Source organism: Mustelus asterias, chromosome 13 (assembly GCF_964213995.1).
Source record: "Mustelus asterias chromosome 13, sMusAst1.hap1.1, whole genome shotgun sequence".
Lineage (NCBI taxonomy): Eukaryota > Metazoa > Chordata > Chondrichthyes > Carcharhiniformes > Triakidae > Mustelus > Mustelus asterias.
The window spans coordinates 83822748-83843460 of NC_135813.1; the positions used below are offsets into that span (position 1 = coordinate 83822748).

General features: G+C 43.4%; 1 protein-coding gene across 12 annotated transcripts in view; it reads left to right on the top strand.

Moving 5' to 3' along the window:
• Positions 1–3859: 3859 nt before the first annotated feature.
• Positions 3860–20713, top strand: part of ep400 (E1A binding protein p400) — a 141041-nt gene continuing 124187 nt past the window's right edge. For all 12 annotated transcript variants that reach the window (XM_078227158.1, XM_078227162.1, XM_078227159.1 and 9 more), the window contains exons 1-2: positions 3860–3997; positions 11337–12700. In XM_078227158.1, coding sequence (XP_078083284.1) covers positions 11366–12700 — 1335 coding nt within the window. In that variant the 5' untranslated portion in view covers positions 3860–3997; positions 11337–11365. The remainder of the gene's footprint in view (positions 3998–11336; positions 12701–20713) is intronic.

Genomic DNA, 20713 nt, shown 5'->3' on the forward strand with positions numbered 1-20713 from the left:
GTGACCGCTGAAGTGTTCCCCAACAGGAAGAGAACAGTCTTGCCTGGTGATTGTCGAGCGGTGTTCATTCATCCGTTGTCGCAGCGTCTGCATAGTTTCCCCAATGTACCATGCCTCGGGACATCCTTTCTTGCAGCGTATCAGGTAGACAACGTTGGCCGAATTGCAAGAGTATGTACCGTGTACCTGGTGGATGGTGTTCTCACGTGAGATGATGGCATCCGTGTCGATGAAACTGCAGAGTTTCACTGGCTGTCTTGTCTGGAGACAATACACATCTTTTTAGCCTGTCTTGATGCTCTCTCCACTCACATTGTTTTGTTTCTTAAAGACTTGATTAGTTGTAAGTATTCGCATTCCAAGCATTATTCATGTAAATTGAGTCTGTGTCTTTATAAGCTCTGTTTGTGAACAGAATTCCCACTCACCTGAAGAAGGGGCTTAGAGCTCCGAAAGCTTGTGTGGCTTTTGCTACCAAATAAACCTGTTGGACTTTAACCTGGTGTTGTTAAACTTCTTACTGTGTTTACCCCAGTCCAACGCCGGCATCTCCACATCATATCTAAGTCTAGGTCATTAATATACATCAACAAGAGCGATGATCTTAGTGCTGACTTTATTCCCTTCTGTCTGAAAAACAATCATTCTGCACCACTCTTTGCCTTCTGTCCCTTAGTCAGTTTTGTATCCATGTTATCATTGTCCCTTTAATCCCCAAGGATTTAATTTTGTTAAGTCTTGTATGTAGTACTATAGCAAACACCGTTTGAAAGCCCATGTACACAACATCAACCACATTTACCCTCTGTTAGTTCAGCACAGGTCTCAAACAACTTTGTCAAACATTTAAGTTTAAGTTTATTTATTATTGTCACAAGTAGGCTTACGTTAATACTGCAGTGAAGTTACTGTGAAAATCCCCTAGTCGCCACACTCCGGCGCCTGTTCGGGTACACTGTTCAGAGAGAGAATTTAGCATGGCCAATGCACCTAACCAGCACGCCTTTCGGAGTGTGGGAGGAAACCGGAGCACCCGGAGGAAACCCACGCAGACACGGGGAGAACGTGCAGACTCCGTACAGACAGTGACCCGAGCTGGGAATTGACCCCGGGTCCCTGATGCTGTGAGGCAGCAGCGCTAACCACTGTGCCACCGTGCCACCGTCATTTAAGAAATTCTCCTTTAAGAAATTCATGTTAACTTTCATTTACTAGCCTATATTTTCCTGGATTATCGTGTTTAAAAATTCCCTAAATTCGGATTCCCTTCAGTGTAGAAGTAGGCCATTCAGCAGAGTCTGCACCAATCACAATCCCACCCAGGCCCTATTCTCATAGCCCCACAAATTTACCCTGCTAATCCCTGACACTAGGGTCAATTTAGCTTGGCCAATTAATCTAACCCGCACATCTCTGGACTGTGGGAGGAAACCGGAGCACCCGGAGGAAACCCACACAGATGCAGGGAGTACGTGCAAATTCCACACAGTGACCCGAGGCCCGAACTGAACCTGGGTCCCAGGCACTGTGAGGTAGCCGTGCTAACCACTCTGCCACCGTTCCACCCCCCCTGACGTGTAGATGCTTGGTTTATCCTCCCCCCCACCCCACTTTTAGAACAGGTCTAACATTTGCAATTATAGTCTTGCGCCATTAAATTGTACACGATCATCTAAGAATGCATTGTGTTACCAAAGGATTCCTCATCAAAGCATCTTCTCCTGAGTCTGGTCAAGGTCGTCATCCATTGGTTCAGTTAGAAGCAGTCTTCTGCATTACTCTTTCCAAAGATGTGCAGGTTAGGTTGATTGGCCATGCAAAAATTGCCCCTTAGTGTCCTGGGATGCGTAGGTTAGAGGGATTAGTGGGTAAATATGTGGGGCCTGGGTGGGATTGTGGTCGGTGCAGACTCGATGGGCCGAATGGCCTCCTTCTGCACTGTAGGGTTTCTATGTTTCTATGAAAGCCCGGATTGAAGTCACCTCTTCCTTTTCTAAATTCCAACAGATACAAGCCTAGCCTGTCGAATCTTTCCTCAGAAGGCAACCCACCCATCCAAGGTATGTCTGGTACACCTTCTCTGGACTCCTTCCAACATATTTATATCTATTCCTAAATAAGGTGACAATACTGTACACAGTACTCCAAATGTGGTCTCACTAGTGTTCTGTACAATGGAAGCATAACCTCCCTATTTTTGTGTTCAATTCCCCTCGCTCTGTCAAAGCGTCATCCAGATTCGTAACATTAGCCCTATTCTCTCTCCACAGCTGCTGTCAGACCTGCTGAGATTTTCCAGCACTTTCTGTTTCTGTGTGTGAAATGATAATTACTTGCTGTACCTGCATACTAGCCTCTTGTGATTCAAGCACTATGGCATCTAGATCCCCCTGCACCTGAGCTCTGCAATCGCCCACCATTGAGATGATATGCTTATTCGTTCTCCCCGTGTGCCCATGGTTTTCCTCCAGGTGCTCTGGTTTTCTCCCACAGTCCAAAGATGTGCAGGTTAGGTGGATTGGCCATGCTCAATTGCCCCTTAGTGTCAGGGTGATTAGCAGGGTAAATACGTGGAGTTACAAGGATAGGGGTTGGGTGGGATTGTTGTCGGTGCAGGTTTTATGGGTTGTCCTCCCACAATGGACAACTTCATATTTCCTACATTATATTCTATTTGCCAAAACTTTGCCCACTCACCTAACCCTATCTGCATCTTTTTGCAGTCTCCTTATATCCTCTTCACAACTTACTTTCCTACCTATCTTTGAGCCATCAGCAAAATTTGGCAACATCAACCCCCTTGTTTGAGTCATTTATATACGTTGTGAACAGTTGACATCCCAGCACTGAGACAATTTTGCTTGACGGGAAATCTCCTTGTTGCTTTAGAAACATGGAAAATAGAGGGTGGTGAATGTGTGGAATTCACTACCACAGAAAGTAGTTGAGGCCAAAAAGTTGTGTGATTTCAAGAATAAATTATGATGTGGAGATGTCCGCATTGGACTGGGATGGGCACAGTAAGAAGTAAGAACCTGGTGTTGTGAGACTTATTACTCGGAGGAAATTAGACATAGCTCTGGGGGCTAAAGGGATCAAATGATATTGGGGACGGGGGAAATCAGGATATTGGTGGGTGGCACGGTGGTTAGCATTGCTGCCTCACAGTGCCAGGGACAACGCCAATTCCTGGCTTGGGTCACTGTCTGTGTGGAGTTATTACATTCTCCCCGTGTCTGCGTGGGTTTCCTCCGAGTGCTCCGGTTTCTTCCCACAGTCCAAAGATGTGCTGGTTAGGTGCATTGATAGAACGGGCACTGGAGTGTGGCGACTAGGGGAATTTCACACTAACTTCATTTCAGTGTTAATGTAAGCCTACTTGTGACTAATAAATAAACTTTATAAATAAACTGAATTTGATGATCATCCATGATCAAAATGAATGGCGGAGCAGGCCTGATGGGTCAAATGGCCTACTTCTGTTTCTATGTTTCCTTGTTGCTTCGTTCAATAAAAAAACACCAAAAAAATGTAACCTGGAGCATCAATAATACACATGACACCTTGAGCATGGCCAAGGAGTGAAGTGTCCCTTTAAGAGTTGCAGGGGGAGGACTTCCAGTCAAGTCCCGCCTCCTTCTTGGTGTTCCGCCTCGATTGGTCGGCTCGGATGTCAATCAGGGTGATGTGACATCGGCACGTCGGCGACCTGACGAGGCGGGACCTCCGGTGAGGGTACGGGACTTCCGGCGAGGGAGCGAGGCTGGCGGAGAAACGGACGCCATGTTTGATTGTGGAGTCTGATCGGCGCTTCGCTCGCTCGGCCGGCCGCCCTCCCTCCCGAGGCTGCATTTTCGTGTTTTTGTCCCGATTCCTCGGCGCAGGCGGGAGGGCGCCGTGAGGAGAGAGTCTCCCATTCGGTGAGCGGGTGGCGGAGGAAGGCGCCGGGCCGAATGGAGGCGCGGCTCCCGCAGTCGCTGTGAAGAGAGAGAATCGGGTAAGCGGGGCGGGAGGCCGCGCGTGCGCATGCGCGTGCCGGCGGGGGCGCGCGGGCGGCAGAGGCGCGCTGGGCAACGGGGGCGCGCAGCAGCCAGGTGAAGCGCGAGAGCGCGCACAGTGCTATTCCTGGATTAGCTCAGTGTATCTCCTGGTAGCAGACACACCAACCCTCCTAGCCAGATTTAAACACAAATAACTAGCTGCAAAGCAAAGGCAGTGAAGCATTTTATGTTGCAGCATTAATTTTATATCAGCAAAAATGGATATACATGCAAGATAAATGCAATTTAACTTTATTTTTAGAGTTGATTTATTGTCACATGTATTGAGATACAGTGAAAAGTATTGTTTCTTATGTTATAACATACCGTTCATAGAGTGCATGGGGAGAAGGAAAGGAGAGGCTGCAGAATATAGTGATTTTCACAATAACTTCATTGCAGTGTGAACATAAACCTACTTGTGACACTAATAAACAAACTTAGTCATATGGATAAAAGCAAATCACTGCGGTTGCTGGAATCTGAAACTAAAAGAGAAAATGCCAGCAGGTCTGGCAGCATCTGTAAGGAGAGAAAAGAGCTGACGTTTTGAGTCCAGATGACCCTTTGTCAAAGCTGGAGCTTTGACAGATGCTGTCAGACCTGCTGAGATTTTCCAGCATTTCCCCTTTTGGTAACTTACAGTCATAGTTTAGGGTGCAGGGAAAGATCAGCTTAATATACGGTAGGCAGCAGGGAAGAAGCTGTTCTTGAGTCGGTTGGTATGTGACCTCAGACTTTTGTATCTTTTTCCCGATGGACAATGTCTGGGGTGTGTGGTGTCCTGGATTATGCTGGCTGTTTTTCTGAGGCAGTGGGAAATGCTGCAAACTTATTTGCATAGTGAGGCTAAAGCAACTGATTGGTTTTAGTCTGACAGTATGTACTACTTAAGCTTGTTTTTATTTTGTCCATAATCGATCTCTGCAGACTTTGTAAATACAGTTGTACTTTGTGATTCAGGCATATATTGCTGCTTATGCTGTGTGTTGGAATTTCTACATCCTTGAGTGGGTGATAATTTTTCAAATGCTGCATGAAATAGGAAGTTGCTGTTTGTGTTTCATCTAAGCACCTGAGGACTTGGGAAAAAGAGTGGGCATTCGGTTTCTCTGCTCAGTCAGATCATTGCCTGATCCGCACCTCTGCTCCATTTATCTACAGTAGCTCCAAATCTCTTAACACCCTTCCCTAGCAAAAATCTTTCGACCTATGCTTCTTGTCCCAGTTGAGCTCCAGCACTTTGCAGGCAAAAGTTTCAAATTTGTACAATACCTGGTGTGTTAGGGTCGTGAATGAAACCCAGTCCATCACTCAAACCAGCCTCCCATCCATTGACAAGGTGTACACTTCCCGCTGCCTCGGAAAAGCAGCCAGCATAATCAAGGACCCCACGCACCCTGGACATACTCTCTTCCACCTTCTTCCTTCGGGATAAAGAGTCTGAGATCATGTACCAACCGACTCGAGAACAGCTTCTTCACTGCTGCCATCAGACTTTTGAATGGACCTACCTTGCATTAAGTTGATCTTTCTCTACACCCTAGCTGTAACCGTAACACTACATTCTGCACTCTCTCCTTTCCTTCTCTATGAATAGTATGCTTTGTCTGTATAGCGTGCAAGAAACAATACTTTTCACTGTATACTAATACATGTGACAATGATAAATCAAATGAAAAAGTCTTCCTGACTTCACTCCTAAATTGACTCTAATGTTATGTTTAAGTTCCTGAGTTTGTGACACTCTCACCAGAGAAATTGTTTCTGTGTTGCCCCTATCAAAACCTTCAGCCTCAGGGGAACTCCAGCCTGTCTTGATGAGAGAGAGGTTATGAGGAGAGACTAAGTTGGTTAGGATTATATTCATTGGAGTTTAGAAGAGTGAGAAGGGATCACATAGAAACTTTATAAAACAGGATTAGACAGGATAGCTTCAGAAAGAATGTTCCCAATGACGGGAAAGTCCAGAACTAGGGTTCATAGTTTGAGGACAAGAGGTAAACCTTTTCAGACTTGGGTGAGGAGAAATTTCTTCCCCCAGAAAGTGGTGAATCTGTGGAATTCACTACCACAGAAAGTAGTTGAGGCCAAAACGTTCTGAGATTTCAAGATGAAATTAGATATAGCTCTGGGGGCTAAAGGGACTAAGGGATATGGGGGTGGGGGTGGAGGAGGGATCAAGATACTGAATTTGATGATCAGCCATGATCAAAATGAATGGTGGAGTAGGCTTGAAGAGCCAAATGGTCTACTTCTATTTTCTATGTTTCTATTTAACCCTGGGATTTTATTTCTTCTATGGGATGTGGATTGCTAGCAATGGTGACATTTGTTGCCCATCCCTAAATGCGCTTCAGTTGAGTGGTTTACTGGGCCACCTCAGAGGGTAGTTAAAAGAGTCAAGCACATTGCTGTAGGTCTGGAGTCACAAGTAGGCCAGACCAGGTAAGGACGTTAGATTTCCTTCCCTAAAGTGAGCCAGGTGTGTTTTATGACAATGATAGCTACATGGTCACCATTACTGAGACTAGCTTTATATTCCAGATTTACTAATTGAATTATCAGCTATATTAGCCAGGCCTCAGGGTTACTAGTTCAGTGGCACTGCCATTACTCTACCATTCCTCCCTTAACTTCAGGTGAATTTGTGCTGTACCTGATCCAAGGGGAATATCTCCTTCCTGAGGACCCAGATGTCAGTTGACATAAACATGAGATTGATTGACAATTTCTCAGCAAACAGGACGCAATCCATAGAACCCCTACAGGGCAGCAAGTGGCTGTTTGGCCCATCGAGCCTGCACCAACACTCCGAAAGAGAATCCCATTCGGGCCCTCCCCTCCACCCTATCCCTGTAACCCCACGCATTTACAGTGGCTAATCTATCCAAGCTGCACATCTTGGGACACTGAGGTTCAATTTAGCATGGCCAATCCACCTAACCTGCACATCTTTGATTTTTGGGAGGAAACCAAAGCACCCGGAGGAATCCCACACAGACACGGGGAGAATGTGCAAACTCCACACAGACAGTCACCCAAGGCTGGAATTGAACCCAGGTCTTTGTTGCTGTGAGGCAGCAGTGCGAACCACTGTCACCAATATCCACAAGATAAAGTGACCAATATATCCACAATATCATTATTAATTACGGCATTTTTCGCAATGAAGATGCAAGCATTGTAGCAGTTGCTTCAAATGTCAACAGATCTGATGAAAGCAGTGCAACTCCTTCAAAGGATTTGGGCAGATGTGTAAAGGCAAGTATCTCATATGCCTTCTTAACCACCTTATCTACCTGTCCTGCTGACTTTGAGGATCTTTAGACATGCATCCCATGGTTCCTCTGGTCCTCTGTACTTCCTAGCATCCCACTGTTCATTGCGTGTTTCCTTGCATTGGGCTTCAACTCCTCCAGTTTCCGATATCCCATGATTCCCTGGAGGCTAAAAATCTGTCAATCCCAGCCTTAAATCTATTCAATGATGGAGCATCCACAGCCCTCAAGGGTTCACAAATGTTTAAATGAATGCATTTCACCTAATCTCAGTCCTAAATAATCGGCCCCTTATCCTGAGACTGCGGTTTAGATTCCTGACTGGGGAAACAATCTCTCAGCATCCACCCTAGCACGCCCCTTCAGAATTTTGTAGGATTTGATTTATTATTGTCACATGTACTGGGTTACAGTAAAAAGTACTGTTTCTTGTGCACTATACAGACAAAACATACAGTTCATAGAGAAGGAAAGCAGCGGGTGCAAGATATAGTGTTACAGTCACAGCTAGGGTGTAGAGAAATATATCATAGGTCCATTCAAAATCCTGATGGCAGCAGGGAAGAAACTCTTCTTGAGTTGATTGGTTCATGATCTCAGATTTTTGTATCTGATTTTTCTTCTCCCGACGGAAGAAGATGGAAGGGAATATGTCTGGAGTGGAGTCCTTCCGAGGCAGCAGGAAGTATAGACAAAGTCAATGGATGGGAAGCTGGTTTGCGTGATGGATTGGGCTACATTCACAATCCTTTGTAGTTTCTTATGGTCTTGGTCAGAGCAGGAGCCATACCAAGCTGTGATGCATCTGGAAAAAATGCTTTCTATGGTGCATTTGCAAAAATTGGTGAGAGTTGCAGTGGACATGCCAAATTTCCTTTGCCTCCTGAGAAAGTAGAGGCATTGGTGGGCTTTCTTAACCATAGCATTAGCATGGAGGGACCAGGGCAAGTTGTTGGTGATCTGGACACCTAAAAACCTGAAGCTCCCGACCATTTCCACCTCATCACCGTTGATGTAGACAGGGGCATGTCCTCCACTATGCTTCCTGAAGTCGATGACTATCTCATTCGTTTTGTTGACGTTGCGGGAGAGATTACTGTCATTGCACCAGTCCACCAGATTCTCTATCTCTTTCCTCTACTCCGTCTCATCACAATTTGAGATCTGATCCACTATGGTGGTGTCATCAGTAAACTTGAAAATGTAGTTGGAGGGGAATTTGGCCATACAGTCACAGGTGTATAAGGAGTATAGTCAGGGGCTGATCACACAGCCTTGCAGAGCATTGGTGTTGAGGATGATCGTGGAAGAGGTGTTGTTGCCTATCCTTACTGATCGCGGACTGTGGGTTAGGAAGTCTAGGATCAGTCGCAGAGGGAGGAGCCGAGCCCCAGTTTCAATGAGATCGCCTCTCATTCTTCTAAACTAGGGAAAACAGACGCAAATTGCTCAGCCTCTCCTCGCAGGCCAACCCCATCACACATTTAGCTGGAACTAAGGAAAGGCCATCATGACCCCATCAGCCCTTAATAACCAGCACAAATGAGTTTTTTGTGCCTCTAAAAACACGACTGAGAATGCAAATGCAACCTTAATGCCTCATAACTAGGCTGCTATTTTAATAGTCGCTTGGTAGTACGCAGAAGTATGACGTGTTGCTGAAGCTTTACCTCTAGGTAAATCGGGACAAATGCAAGAACGATAAATCTCAAACAGTTAAAACAATTTATACGACAAAAAGAAAGGGTGCTGAATGGTTGGCAGGTCGACTCTGATTTGCCAAGGTGTTGCTATGGAGAAAGCAACGGGAAACCCATCGGCTTGCCAAGCTCTCTGGTAATTCAAAATGGCGCAAGGCTTGAAAATGTAACCCCGGCAAAACAGCAAATATTTATGAATTCAATGAAAATGTGTGCCTTTTCTTAAAGACAAAGAGCATCTAGTGTAACAAATGGTTTTGTTGTTTGTGCTTGAGTCAATGTGGAAAGGGGGAAGGCAGAAGCTTCCCACAGGAGATGGAATCAGTTCACAGAATCTCTGCTCGGGTGGCTTATTAATGTTTTGTCAAAAGGCTTGACCACCAAAGGTATTTTCTCATTCCACATATTATTGCATGAACAATTAAAAAGAGACGAATACAGCCCATTACATTAAAAACTCTTGGTAGCACAGTCATCAAGCTATCACTTTGCTGTCGGATTTCAAGAGCTTATTATGTAATATTAATATCACTTTATTAAATGCTGGAAAAAAAGTCATTTTTTAAAAAATGACACTTGTCTCACTTAATGCAATCTTTGCCATGCTCTTTCCTGGGTCTTTTTGGTCCATATGCTTTACTTCAAGATTCCTGTCCTCTCAGATCTTTCTACAGGCTCACTTTTCCAGACCTCAACTATCTCCAGATGAAAAGCTTAGCGCTGTCTCCACTTGACCCATACTGGACTAGTCCTCATGGATTACAATGTCACTGGTGGCCACTTTGCCAACCACTGTGCCCCAGTCAAAAGGCTCCTTCTAGCCCTGTTGTTTTGGTTCTGGATTCACCTTCTCAATCTTTTTTGTCCTTCTCTCCCCAGCTTATTAGAAGGATATGTTGACAGAGTTTGGTAAAATGTGATGGAATTTCCTACTGTGTGGATTTTAGCATTGGTGGAGAACAGTTGGGACAAATAGCCTGTTTCTGTGCTGTAGGTTCTACATAATTCTACCAAAACCTTTCATCTTGAAAAACTCTTATTAGGTCACCTCTTGACTTTCTCAGTTCCAATAGACTAGCCGTAACTTGTCCATCAACTTCTCATAACTGGTAACATCCTGGTAAATCTGAGCACTTTCCAAGATCGTTACATCTTTCCTGAAGTGTGGTGCCCAGCATGTTCGGGCTGAGGTCTAACTAGGAATTTATAAAAAATAATCAGATGGAAATTGACACCACGCTACAGGAGATATTAATATAGGTGACTAAATGTTTAGTCAAAGAGACAGATTTTAAGCAGCATCTTAAGTCAGGAGAGAGATTGGCAGAGTGCTTTAAGGAAGGATTCCCAGAGCCTGAGGACCAGACAACTGAAGGCCTGACTGCTATTGATGGGGCGAAGAAGGTGGTGAATGCACTAGGGGCTGGAGTTTGGGGAATGGGTTTTAAAGAGGGTTTTTTTTTAGGGCTTGATGTGATTAAAGGAAAAGGGAAGGGTAAGACCATGGAGCGAGATAAATAACAGGAAAGGAATGTTAAAATCAAGTTGTTGCTGGACTAAAAGCCTATGAAGATCAACAAACATGGGGATCATAATTATTGAATCTGTAATGAACATTTTTCCCAACTTTGTATTTTCTTAAAGCAGATCATAAGTGAGGAACAAAGATGGATGGTGTGATTGTTTAGCTGTTTATGGAGTCCTGACTCCAAAATGAATTGCAGGCAGGAGGGAGATTGAGTTAGCTGTTCAACTCGGGTTTAGAGGTTAATTTCAATAGCTCCCTCCCTTTTATATTAAATAAGTAAAATAAGGTTTATTTTTAATGGATGACCATTAAAAATATTCTGTGGATGGAGCCTAACTAAAAGCAGGAAAATAAAATTATGAACAGAAAATGGGAAAAGAAAGTCTTGTCTTACATGATCTTATCTCCCAAATTTTTGAAGTGTAATCATAGTTGTAGAAAACATGGCAGACAGTTTGTACACAGCAACGCCCCATGAACAGCAAAGTGATAATGGCGAGAACAGAAGATACAGTATTTGTGTGTTAGCTTGACAAATCACCAAGACTTCTGATTAATTGGTCATATTAGCTAAACTACTACGATTAGATCAAATTTAGTAAGAAATCCAAAATTCATGTAAAATGTTGACTATCTGAGCTAAAGATTGCACGGATCAGACATTTTTTATCAAAATTGCTTGGCCCCCTCAAAATTTGCTTTTGTATTTTTCACCAATTTACTTCCTTGTTGCAAAACTCTTTTTATCATTGCTTTTCTTAAATGAAGATTTTTTTTTCTCTTCTAGGGTAGCACTCGCTCAAAAAGGTATTGGTGATGATGCACCATGGCAGTGGTCCACAAAATATACAGCGCCCACTGCAGAGATCCAAGTCATATACAGGCGGTGAGGGAGATGATCAAACTGCTTTACCCCAGTCTCCCGCCACGGCATTTGCTCCGGCCCTCAGTCCTGTGCCACGCACTGTGGCCAGTCCTTCTGGGCCTCAGTCACCGAGTTACCAACTGCAGCAGCTTATAATGAACCGGAGTCCGGTATCCGCCCAGAATGTCAACATCACGCTGCAGAATGTCAACCAAGTGATGGCTGGGAGTCAACAAATTACCTTGGCTCCCCTTCCGCTTCAAAACCCGTCATCCCCGGGATTCCAGTATAGCTCACAGGCAGTGGGGCAACAAAGACGGTTTGATCATGGATCTCCATCGTATATTCAAGTAACCTCTCCTTTGCCTCAAGTCCAGCCACAGAGCCCCACACAGCATAGCCCTGCATCATTGTTACAGAGTGTACAACGGACAGGTGCAGCAGCCACAGGGTTGGGCATATGTAACCATGACCATGTGCTGGTCAGGCAACTGAACCTTAGCCCATCCAGCGCCGGGCACTTTGTGTACCAGGACCCGTCCACCCTCGCTCAGATCACTTCAAACGTCGGCGGGCAAATACAACTGACCACAGCCGGCACATCTGCTTCTGTGCCGCGAGAACGCAGACTCTCGCAGCCTCACTCCCAGACTGGTGGAACCATTCATCACCTCGGGCCTCAGAGCCCCGCAGCCAGCGGCGCTATGCAGCCCCTGCCTAGCCCGAGCCACATCACCACGTCAAACCTGCCTCCGCAGATCAGCAGCATTATACAAGGACAGCTGATTCAACAGCAGCAGCAAGTTCTTCATGGTCAGCAGGTGGCCAGATCTGTAAGTTATGAAAGGACACCTGTAGCCCTGACTGCGGGCGTGGTAGGGCCCTCGACCTTTGGAATGACGTCTCAGGCACCTCCTTCTAGCCCGTCTCGGAACACAGTCGCTCAGAGCCTGGCACCGACTTGTCTGACTCCCACCAGCAGTTGCACCCCATTTGTGAGGAAACAACCAAAGAAGTTGGAAGAGATTCCACCTGCCACCTCTGAGATTTCTCATTTGAGGAAGCAGTGTTTGGAGCACCATCTGGCTGAAATAGAGACTCTCAGAGCGACATTTAAGGATTATTTGATTGAACTTTTCTTCCTTCAACACCGTCAAGGAAATATGATGGACTATTTAGCATTCAGAAGGAAGCCGTGTCTGGCCTTGTTGGCATATTTGAAGCAAAATGACTTGGACCTGGAAGAGGAAGAAGAGGAGGAGCAATCTGAAGTCATTAATGATGAGGTAAACAAATAATTCACTATTTAATCCAAAGACCATTCCAGTACTTGTGGCAATGGCAGGGTGCGAGTGTGGCTGTGTACGCATGTCCTGGCCAAGGTGATAAATTCATCACTGGCAACTAAATTCTTCAACCATCTTCCAAAACAGTTGAATTTTGGATTAAACTAAAGCTGTTAAGTGGAACAGGACTATATTCATAAATCTTCTTAAGGGTAGAAATGTCTTGAAGCTTCCTGCCTCTGGGCATTTGCAACCACACTCTAGCCCTGCAGTTAACACAAGAATAAGAATCTCAGCCCATCCAACTTTGTTTGGGCCCTCTTTAGGAGACCTAGACAGATCATTTTCATCTTGGTTCTACCTTGGTGCCAACGCCATGTTGTTCCATCCTCCCCTGTTCGTGAATGTAGAATGTCTCCATTTATTATTGAATGTTGCAATCAATGTCCACAGCTCGTGTGCTAAATCGTAGCTTTATGCTTTAATAATTCCAGTTGTAGAGAAGTTGCATGAATGGCATTTTCCTATGCTGTGTTATTGCCATTCCTTCAGTATATGGTATGAATGGGATTTTCAAAGGTTCTCATTTTAAAATGGACCAAATTCATTTGAGATCATTAAAAATACAATTTTCTGATTGTGCAGAATTCAACTGGAGTAATGTAAAATATTAAAGTAATTCGTTTTGTACCAATTATTTTAAAAAAAACTCAAGCCTTATTACTGTAATGGACATTCAGAATAAATGGAGCTAGGTATGGAGTGAAGATATTGGGATATTTCACTTCAAAGTGTCGCATTGAATATCTGAGATTTCTTACCCATTTACATCATTGTTTGGCAATGTAAATTGTATATTGAAAACCCTGTTGGTTTGCATGGTTTCTTTCCATATGTCTGTTGAACATGTTCATCTTTGCCACCCAGCCTCTTGACGATCTCCATTTAGCCACATCCAACCCTATCCATTGTCACAGAGTGTTGGTTTTCTGTTCAAGGGTGAAAGGAAAGCCAGGAATATTCTGCAGCTCCACTTGGTGCGATGCTTTCTCAGGCCAGCTTTGGAATAGTGTACGCCATTTAGTTCTTCGCTTCTAGACATTTAATTTGTGTAATAATTAAGCGGCTATTATACTCCAAGAAGGGGTGGCCCATTTTCTCCAGCAATAGAGCACTGGGTGCAACAAACCATGGGGTTGAGTTTGATTCTTAGGCCCTATTGATTTTGACCACGGCAATTCTTCATTGGGGCTGGTCTTGCCCATTCTTGGCAAAAACAATAAACAAGGGTATTTTGATGAAATGGCTCTATTTTGTTGAATGTGTATGTGTGCATTTACCCAAGGGAGAAAATGTTAAAATAGTGGACAGAATCACTTTTGAATGCACTTCAATAATTTGGAAAGTCTCTGATGTGGAGCTAAAAAGCCAGCAGAAATTATTTACTGTTTATATTCTGTAGTAAGGTTTTCTATTTTGTAAGCTCAGGATCAGAGTAAAGATACAACTTGCATAATGACTTGTGGTTGCTAAACATTATATAATGGTTGATTTTACTTTCTTTCAAAAGTATTACAAATGGGGCAACATTTGTGAACTCTTTTCTATATAGAAAATAGTTTCTGGTACATTCCGAGATAGCTAAATTATTCGATATTCATTAATAAAGTTACAGATAGGTTGTTGTATGTTTGAACTTTCAGGAAGGTGATGCATGTAAACAATTATAAAAATAATTTAAAATATAACATTGGAAGTTTTGAAATAATTTATTACTTAATCCTGAAGGTGTTGTGCTACTTTTATACGGGTGTAAGTAGAGAGTAGATAGAGGGGAACCTGTAGATGTAGTGTATTTAGATTTCCAAAAGGCATTTGAAAAGGTGCTTCACAAGAGTGCAGGTGCATAAAGTAAAAACCCATGGATTGGAGGGAGTGTGTTAGCATGGATTGAAAACTGGCTGCCACATAGCTGAAATAAATGGGTCCTTTTCAGATTGGAAAGATGTAACAAGTGGAGTACCGCAGAGAACCGTTTTGGCCCACAATTGTTCACTATGTACATTAATGACCTGGAGGAAGGAACAGAATGTAAGGTTTCCAAATTTGCTGATGATATGAAGATAGGTGGAAGGGCAGATTGTGATGAGGATATTGTGATTTTGCATTGGGATATAGATAGATTTGGTGACTGGGTGAAAACCTGGCAAATGGAGTTTCATGAGGGGAGGTGTGAGGTTATGTACTTCGGTAGGATGAATCAAAAGGCAGATTATTATGTAAATGGAGGGAGACTGTAGGTGAGTGAAGTACAGAGGGATCTAGGTGTTCTACTGCATAAATCACAAAAAGCTAGCAGGTAGGTCCAACAAGTAGTTAAGAAGGCAAATGGCATTTTGGCAGTATTGATCCCTTTACCTAAAAAAGGATGGAGTAACATTGAAGGCAGTCCGAAAGGAGATTCACCATGCTAAGGTTGTCCAGTTAAGAGAGACTAAATAGTTTGGGTCTGTATTCCCAGTTTAGATGAGTGAGGGGTGACCTTATTCAAACATATCCTGAGGAGGCTTGACAGGGTAGATGGTGAGATGTTTTTACTAAAGGGAGAGTCTTGAACAAGGGGACAGAGCTACAAGATAAAGGGCCGGTCATTTAAAACTGAGGTGTGTAGAAATTTCTTCTCGCAGAGGGTGGTGAATCTTTGGAATTCTCTGCCCCAAAGGGAGATGGAGGCTGGATCATTAGAAGTATTTAAAGTGGAGATGGATAAGTATTTGATAGATCGAGGAATAGAAGGATATGGGGAAATGGCACAGAAAAGGAGTTGAGTTCAGCATAGATCAGCCATGATTGTATTGAATGGCGGGGCAGGCTTGAAGGGACTGGTGGCCTCCTCCTGCTTCTATTTACCATAGAAAATTACAGCTCAGAAACAGGCCTTCTGGCCCTTCTTGTCTGTGCCGAACCATTTTATGCCTAGTCCCACTGACCTGCACTTGGACCATATCCCTCCACACCCCTCTCATCCATGAACCCGTCCAAGTTTTTCTTAAATGTTAAAAGTGACCCCGCATTTACCACTTTATCTGGCAGCTCATTCCACACTCTACAGTATACTTAAGCCATAAGTCAAGTATTGCTATGTATCTGCCCAAAACTTAATTTGAGACAAACTTGCCTTCTGGGTTGTCTCTGGGACTCGAATGTGATGCGGCTGTAAGCCACTCCTGTAGTTATCTGAGCACTGAGTATGGTCATAGTCTTTAAATGTGCTTCTTGTGTTCTTGTCTGTTCAGCACCCAAATATGTGGACAGCACTTCATTGAGTGCTTATATATGGGGCAAAAGTACTGGTATAAAGCTGTCATTGATTTTGTCTCTGTCTTCAAAATTATCAATGTAATTTTACTGGGAAGAGCCAATGATTCTGTTAATGAGCTACACAAATCTGGACAGCTTAGTATTAAATTGCACTATAGTCTGGCTGCATTCCAGATTCAGAGTAAACTAAAGGCCATCAATGTCAAATAGTCACCAAGAAATCAAACATGGAATTCAGGAGAAACTTCTTTATACCCAGTGAGATCAGAGCTGAAAAGTTACAGAGATCTCTGAGAGGGCAAAGAGGAGGGCAGCAGAGGAGGGGTCTGCCTCGGTGTGATTAGATGGTAGATGTCACAGAGTGGTTGCAGACAAGTTTCAGTGGATATATGAGGGTGACAGACAACTGTGATGTACCATGACAGCAGATCTCCTGTAGGAGTAGCTACAAGCTCCAAGCAGCAGCAGGTGAGAATATGAAACTCACTACTACAGGGAGTAGTTAAGGTGATCCACTGTAAAAAAAAAAAATTATTGCACCGAAAGAGGCCATTCAGCCCAACATGTCTGTGCCAGCCAAAGAAAGAGAAAAAAAAAAGAAACCCGCTGCTCATCTTAATCCCACTTTCCAGCACCTGGTCTGTAGCCTGGCAAGTTGCAGCACTTCAGGCGCAGGATCCAGGTACCTTTTGAATGAATGAACGCCTAGATAAGAATGTAAATGCAAAAGGAATAGAAGAATATTCTGATGAGGTTAGACTCAACAGGAGCACCAACACCGATAAGAACTAGTTGGGCTGTAGTTTCTGTGTAATTTTAATTTAAAAAAATTCTAGTTCAATTAAAATGTTGGTTTTCAATTATAGAAGCGGGCACTGTTGTATTTGAGGTAGGGTAAGTGATTGTGCAACTGTTTATAATTTGCTACATGAGGTTCCCAGTTATTATAAAGCTCCACAGTATACTTAAGCCATAAGTCAAGTATTGCTATGTATCTGCCCAAAACTTAATTTGAGAGAAACTTGCCTTCTGGGTTGTATGTGATGCGGCTGTAAGCCACTCCTGTAGTTATCTGAGCACTGAGTATGGTCATAGTCTTTAAGGCCTATAAGTTGTGTGACTGAGATCTACAAAAGCTAAAATGTTCACTGCAGCTTAGTAATTTTGACGTTGCGCTGCGAGTTCTGTCAAATAATGGTGGTTTTAATTTTAATTCCCTGCCTTTTTTCCAATCCCTTAATGCGCTTGCTTCCCAAGTAACTTTCTTTTTAAGTACCTCAGTAAATGTTTGCTTTATGTTCTAAGACATTTTGGGACAGTGCATTCCATATTCTCTCAACCCTTCGTGAGAAGAGGTTTGTCCTGAATCCTGTTGTGTATTTATGTAGTTCTATAAAAGTTTCTAACTGCCGTTCTAATACGTTCCCAGTCTGTTATTGCAGTAAAAATGTAAACACGTTTTAGTTTCCTGAAGATGCATTTTTTAAAAACTTGATTTCAGCATTTGTATAGCGGGGCAGTCACATTTGTTGCCTGTAATGTTGCTATAGGGTTTTAATTTGCATTTATTTTGGAATGTTTTGTGTACAATGATTGCATGATCCTGGTATATATTCAACATTGAATGTTAATTCTGCTGCTGAAAGTTACTTTGCCTGCACAGATTGTTATTTTCAATGATTATAGTGTAGATTTTGTATTTTCCACGATTGCTGTTAGCACCATTACTTGCATGCCCCATGACTTTGTGCCTACTCAATTTTCATTTGTTATTATCCATAATCCCTATGTTATTCCTGCATGATCTGTATTGATCCCAACAACAGTTACTTGGATGAACTTCTGCATATTGTATAGGAAGTTGGGAACATAGAAGCGGGAGTAGGCCATTGAGCTTATTGGGCCTGCTTTGCCCTTCAATATGATCATGGTTGATCATCCACTTCGGTACCGTTTTCCCACAGTGAACCATATCCCTTTATGTCATTGGTACGTAGAACTTTGTCAATCTCTGCTTTAAACGTACTCAGCGACTGAGTTTCCACAGCCTTCTACGGTAGAGAATTCCGAAGATTCCCAACCCTCTGAGTAAAAAAGTTCTCCTCATCTTGGTCCTAACTGACTTGCCACTTATTTTGAAATTGTGCCCCTGGTTCTAGACTCCCCAACCAGGGGAATCATCTTGCCTGCATCCATCCTGTCTATCCCTTTAAATATTTTGTAGGTTTCAATGAAATAATGTAGAATACAGGCCCAGTTTCTCCAATCTCCCTTAGAACAGTCTCGCCATCCCGAGAACAAGTTTGGTGAACCTTTTTGTTACACTCTCTCTGTGGCAAAAATACCCTTCCTGATGTAAGGGGACCAAACTGCACATAATGCTCCAGATGCTGTCTGACCAAGTTTCTACACAATTGCAGCAAGACTTTGCTACTCCTGTACTCAAAATCCTCTTGTGCTAAAGGCTAACATACCCATTAACCTTCCAAATTGCTTGTTGCACCTACATGTTCATTTTCAGTGAGTGACCTATTAAAGAGGACACCCCAGGTTCATTTACACAATTACACTTTCTAATCTATTTAAGAAATGCTCTGCATATCTGTTCCTCCTACCAAAGTGGATAACCTCACATTCTTCCACATTATATTCTGCCATTTTCTTGCCCACTCACTAAGTCTGTCCAAATTCATTGTTCTGTGTACTGGTGTATTACTTCATAAGTGGAGGTGGCCTTCAAATAAAGATTTCTTTTGAAGAGAAGCAGCAACTTTTATTTATATAGCACCTTAACCTGGAAAATTCCCCAAGGCCCTTCGCAGAAGCACAATTAGACAGACTTTGGTACAGAGCTGCAAAAGGAGATATATGAGCAAAACCTTGGTCAAATGTGTTAATTTTTAAGAGTTTCTTAAAGGAGCAAGAGAAGCTGAGAGGTTTTGGGAGGGTATTCCAGAGCTTTAGTGCCTTTGTAGCTGAGAGAATGGCTGCCAACGATGAGACAAAGAGACGTAGGAGATGCACAATGGATCAAAATTGAGGGAATGCAGAGATCCTGGAGGATTTGTAGGGCTGATGAAATGCAGAGAAATGGGTGGTTTCAAGCACCAGGGTGAAAATTTTAAATTGGTGCACTGCTGGAGCAGTAGCCAGTGGTGTAAGTAGTTATTCTCGATCTGGTACAATGTATGTATGTACACTTTGGGTGGACATATACAAATGAGTGTTGTGCACATGCATTGATTAATAAAAAGGCTTGGTACATTTCTACAGAAGTAGAATGAATAATCTTTTCCCTTCATTTTGTGTTGTGTGTTGGTTGCTCTGTATGGAAGTTGGCAGTAGTATCAAGTTGTAGTCTCAGTAAGCCAAATTTCTGTTTACCATGCTTTATGATTGATTAGAGCTCCCTGTCGACATCAATAAGTGCCTCATGACCCTCTGTCTACGACTTGCCAAGAACCAGTAGGCAACGATCGTGAGTGCCTATGCCCCAACCCTTGATGCCAATGATGGGTCCAAAGATGGCTTCTACTCCACTCTGGACACTATACTCTCCAACATTCCGCATCCTCCTTGGGGACTTCCATGCCAGGGTTGGAAAGGGCTCTCAACTCTGGAAAGGAAACATCAGAAAGGAAGGAGTTGGGAATTGCAACTCCAGCTGCTCACCAAATGTGTGGGACACCAACTTGTAATCACTAACACTATCCCACCAAAAAGACACATTCAAGACTTCCTGAAGAGATCCATGATCAACTTTGGCACATGATCGATGACGACATTGTCTGATCCCAAGACCAAAGGGATGCCTTCATCACCAAAGCAATGACTGCTGGACAGACCTCTATCTCATCCACTTCTCTATGTCCATCAAACTCCAGAAGCAGCAGAGGATGAAGAAACAGCTCGGGAAATAGATCAACAGCATCTGGCTTCATGAGCCAAGCATGCTAGTGAACTCCCAACAATGACGTCTAAAATCTCCAAAAGTGCTCATTCTAATATAGTGGAGGAAAATTGGAAAGAGCTGAAAAAAGCCATCATCTCAAGCTGTGAAGGAACCACCTCCTACAAGACCAGGAAACATCAAGACTGGTTTGGCAAGGGCGAGCACACCATCCAGGACCCCATCGACAAGAAGAGGAAAGCTCTCCGCATCTGGCAAAACGATATCATCAGCAAAGGCAGAGGTACAAAGAAGAACTAGTGAAATCAAGAACCACTGGTGAACTGAGAAAGCTAAGGAGCTGTAATTCCTTGCTGATAAGCATGACACCCAGGGCTTCTTAAGTGCCACCAAGGCAATATATATATCCAACACCCTGGGCCTCAAATCAGTGCGGAGTAAGGACAGAACTCCCAAGAGACAAAAAACATCAGCCTTGGATGGAGAGAACACTTCAAAGAACTCCTAAACTGTGATGCAATCATAGGTGAGGACATGTTTGAGAAAACCCCCAACTCTCCATCAAAGATGATCTTCGACTCCCACCTTGCGTGGATGAAGTTGAAGCCACGTGAAGAATGGAAAAGCCGCAGGAGTGGATGGGATTCCAGTGGAGATTTTCAAACTTGGAAAAAGGATCACTTCATCTCCGTCAGCTGTTCCTGGAAATCTGGGAGAGGGAAGAAATTACTCTCAGCCTCGGATGCCATCATCACCACCATCTTCAAAAGCACAAGAAATAG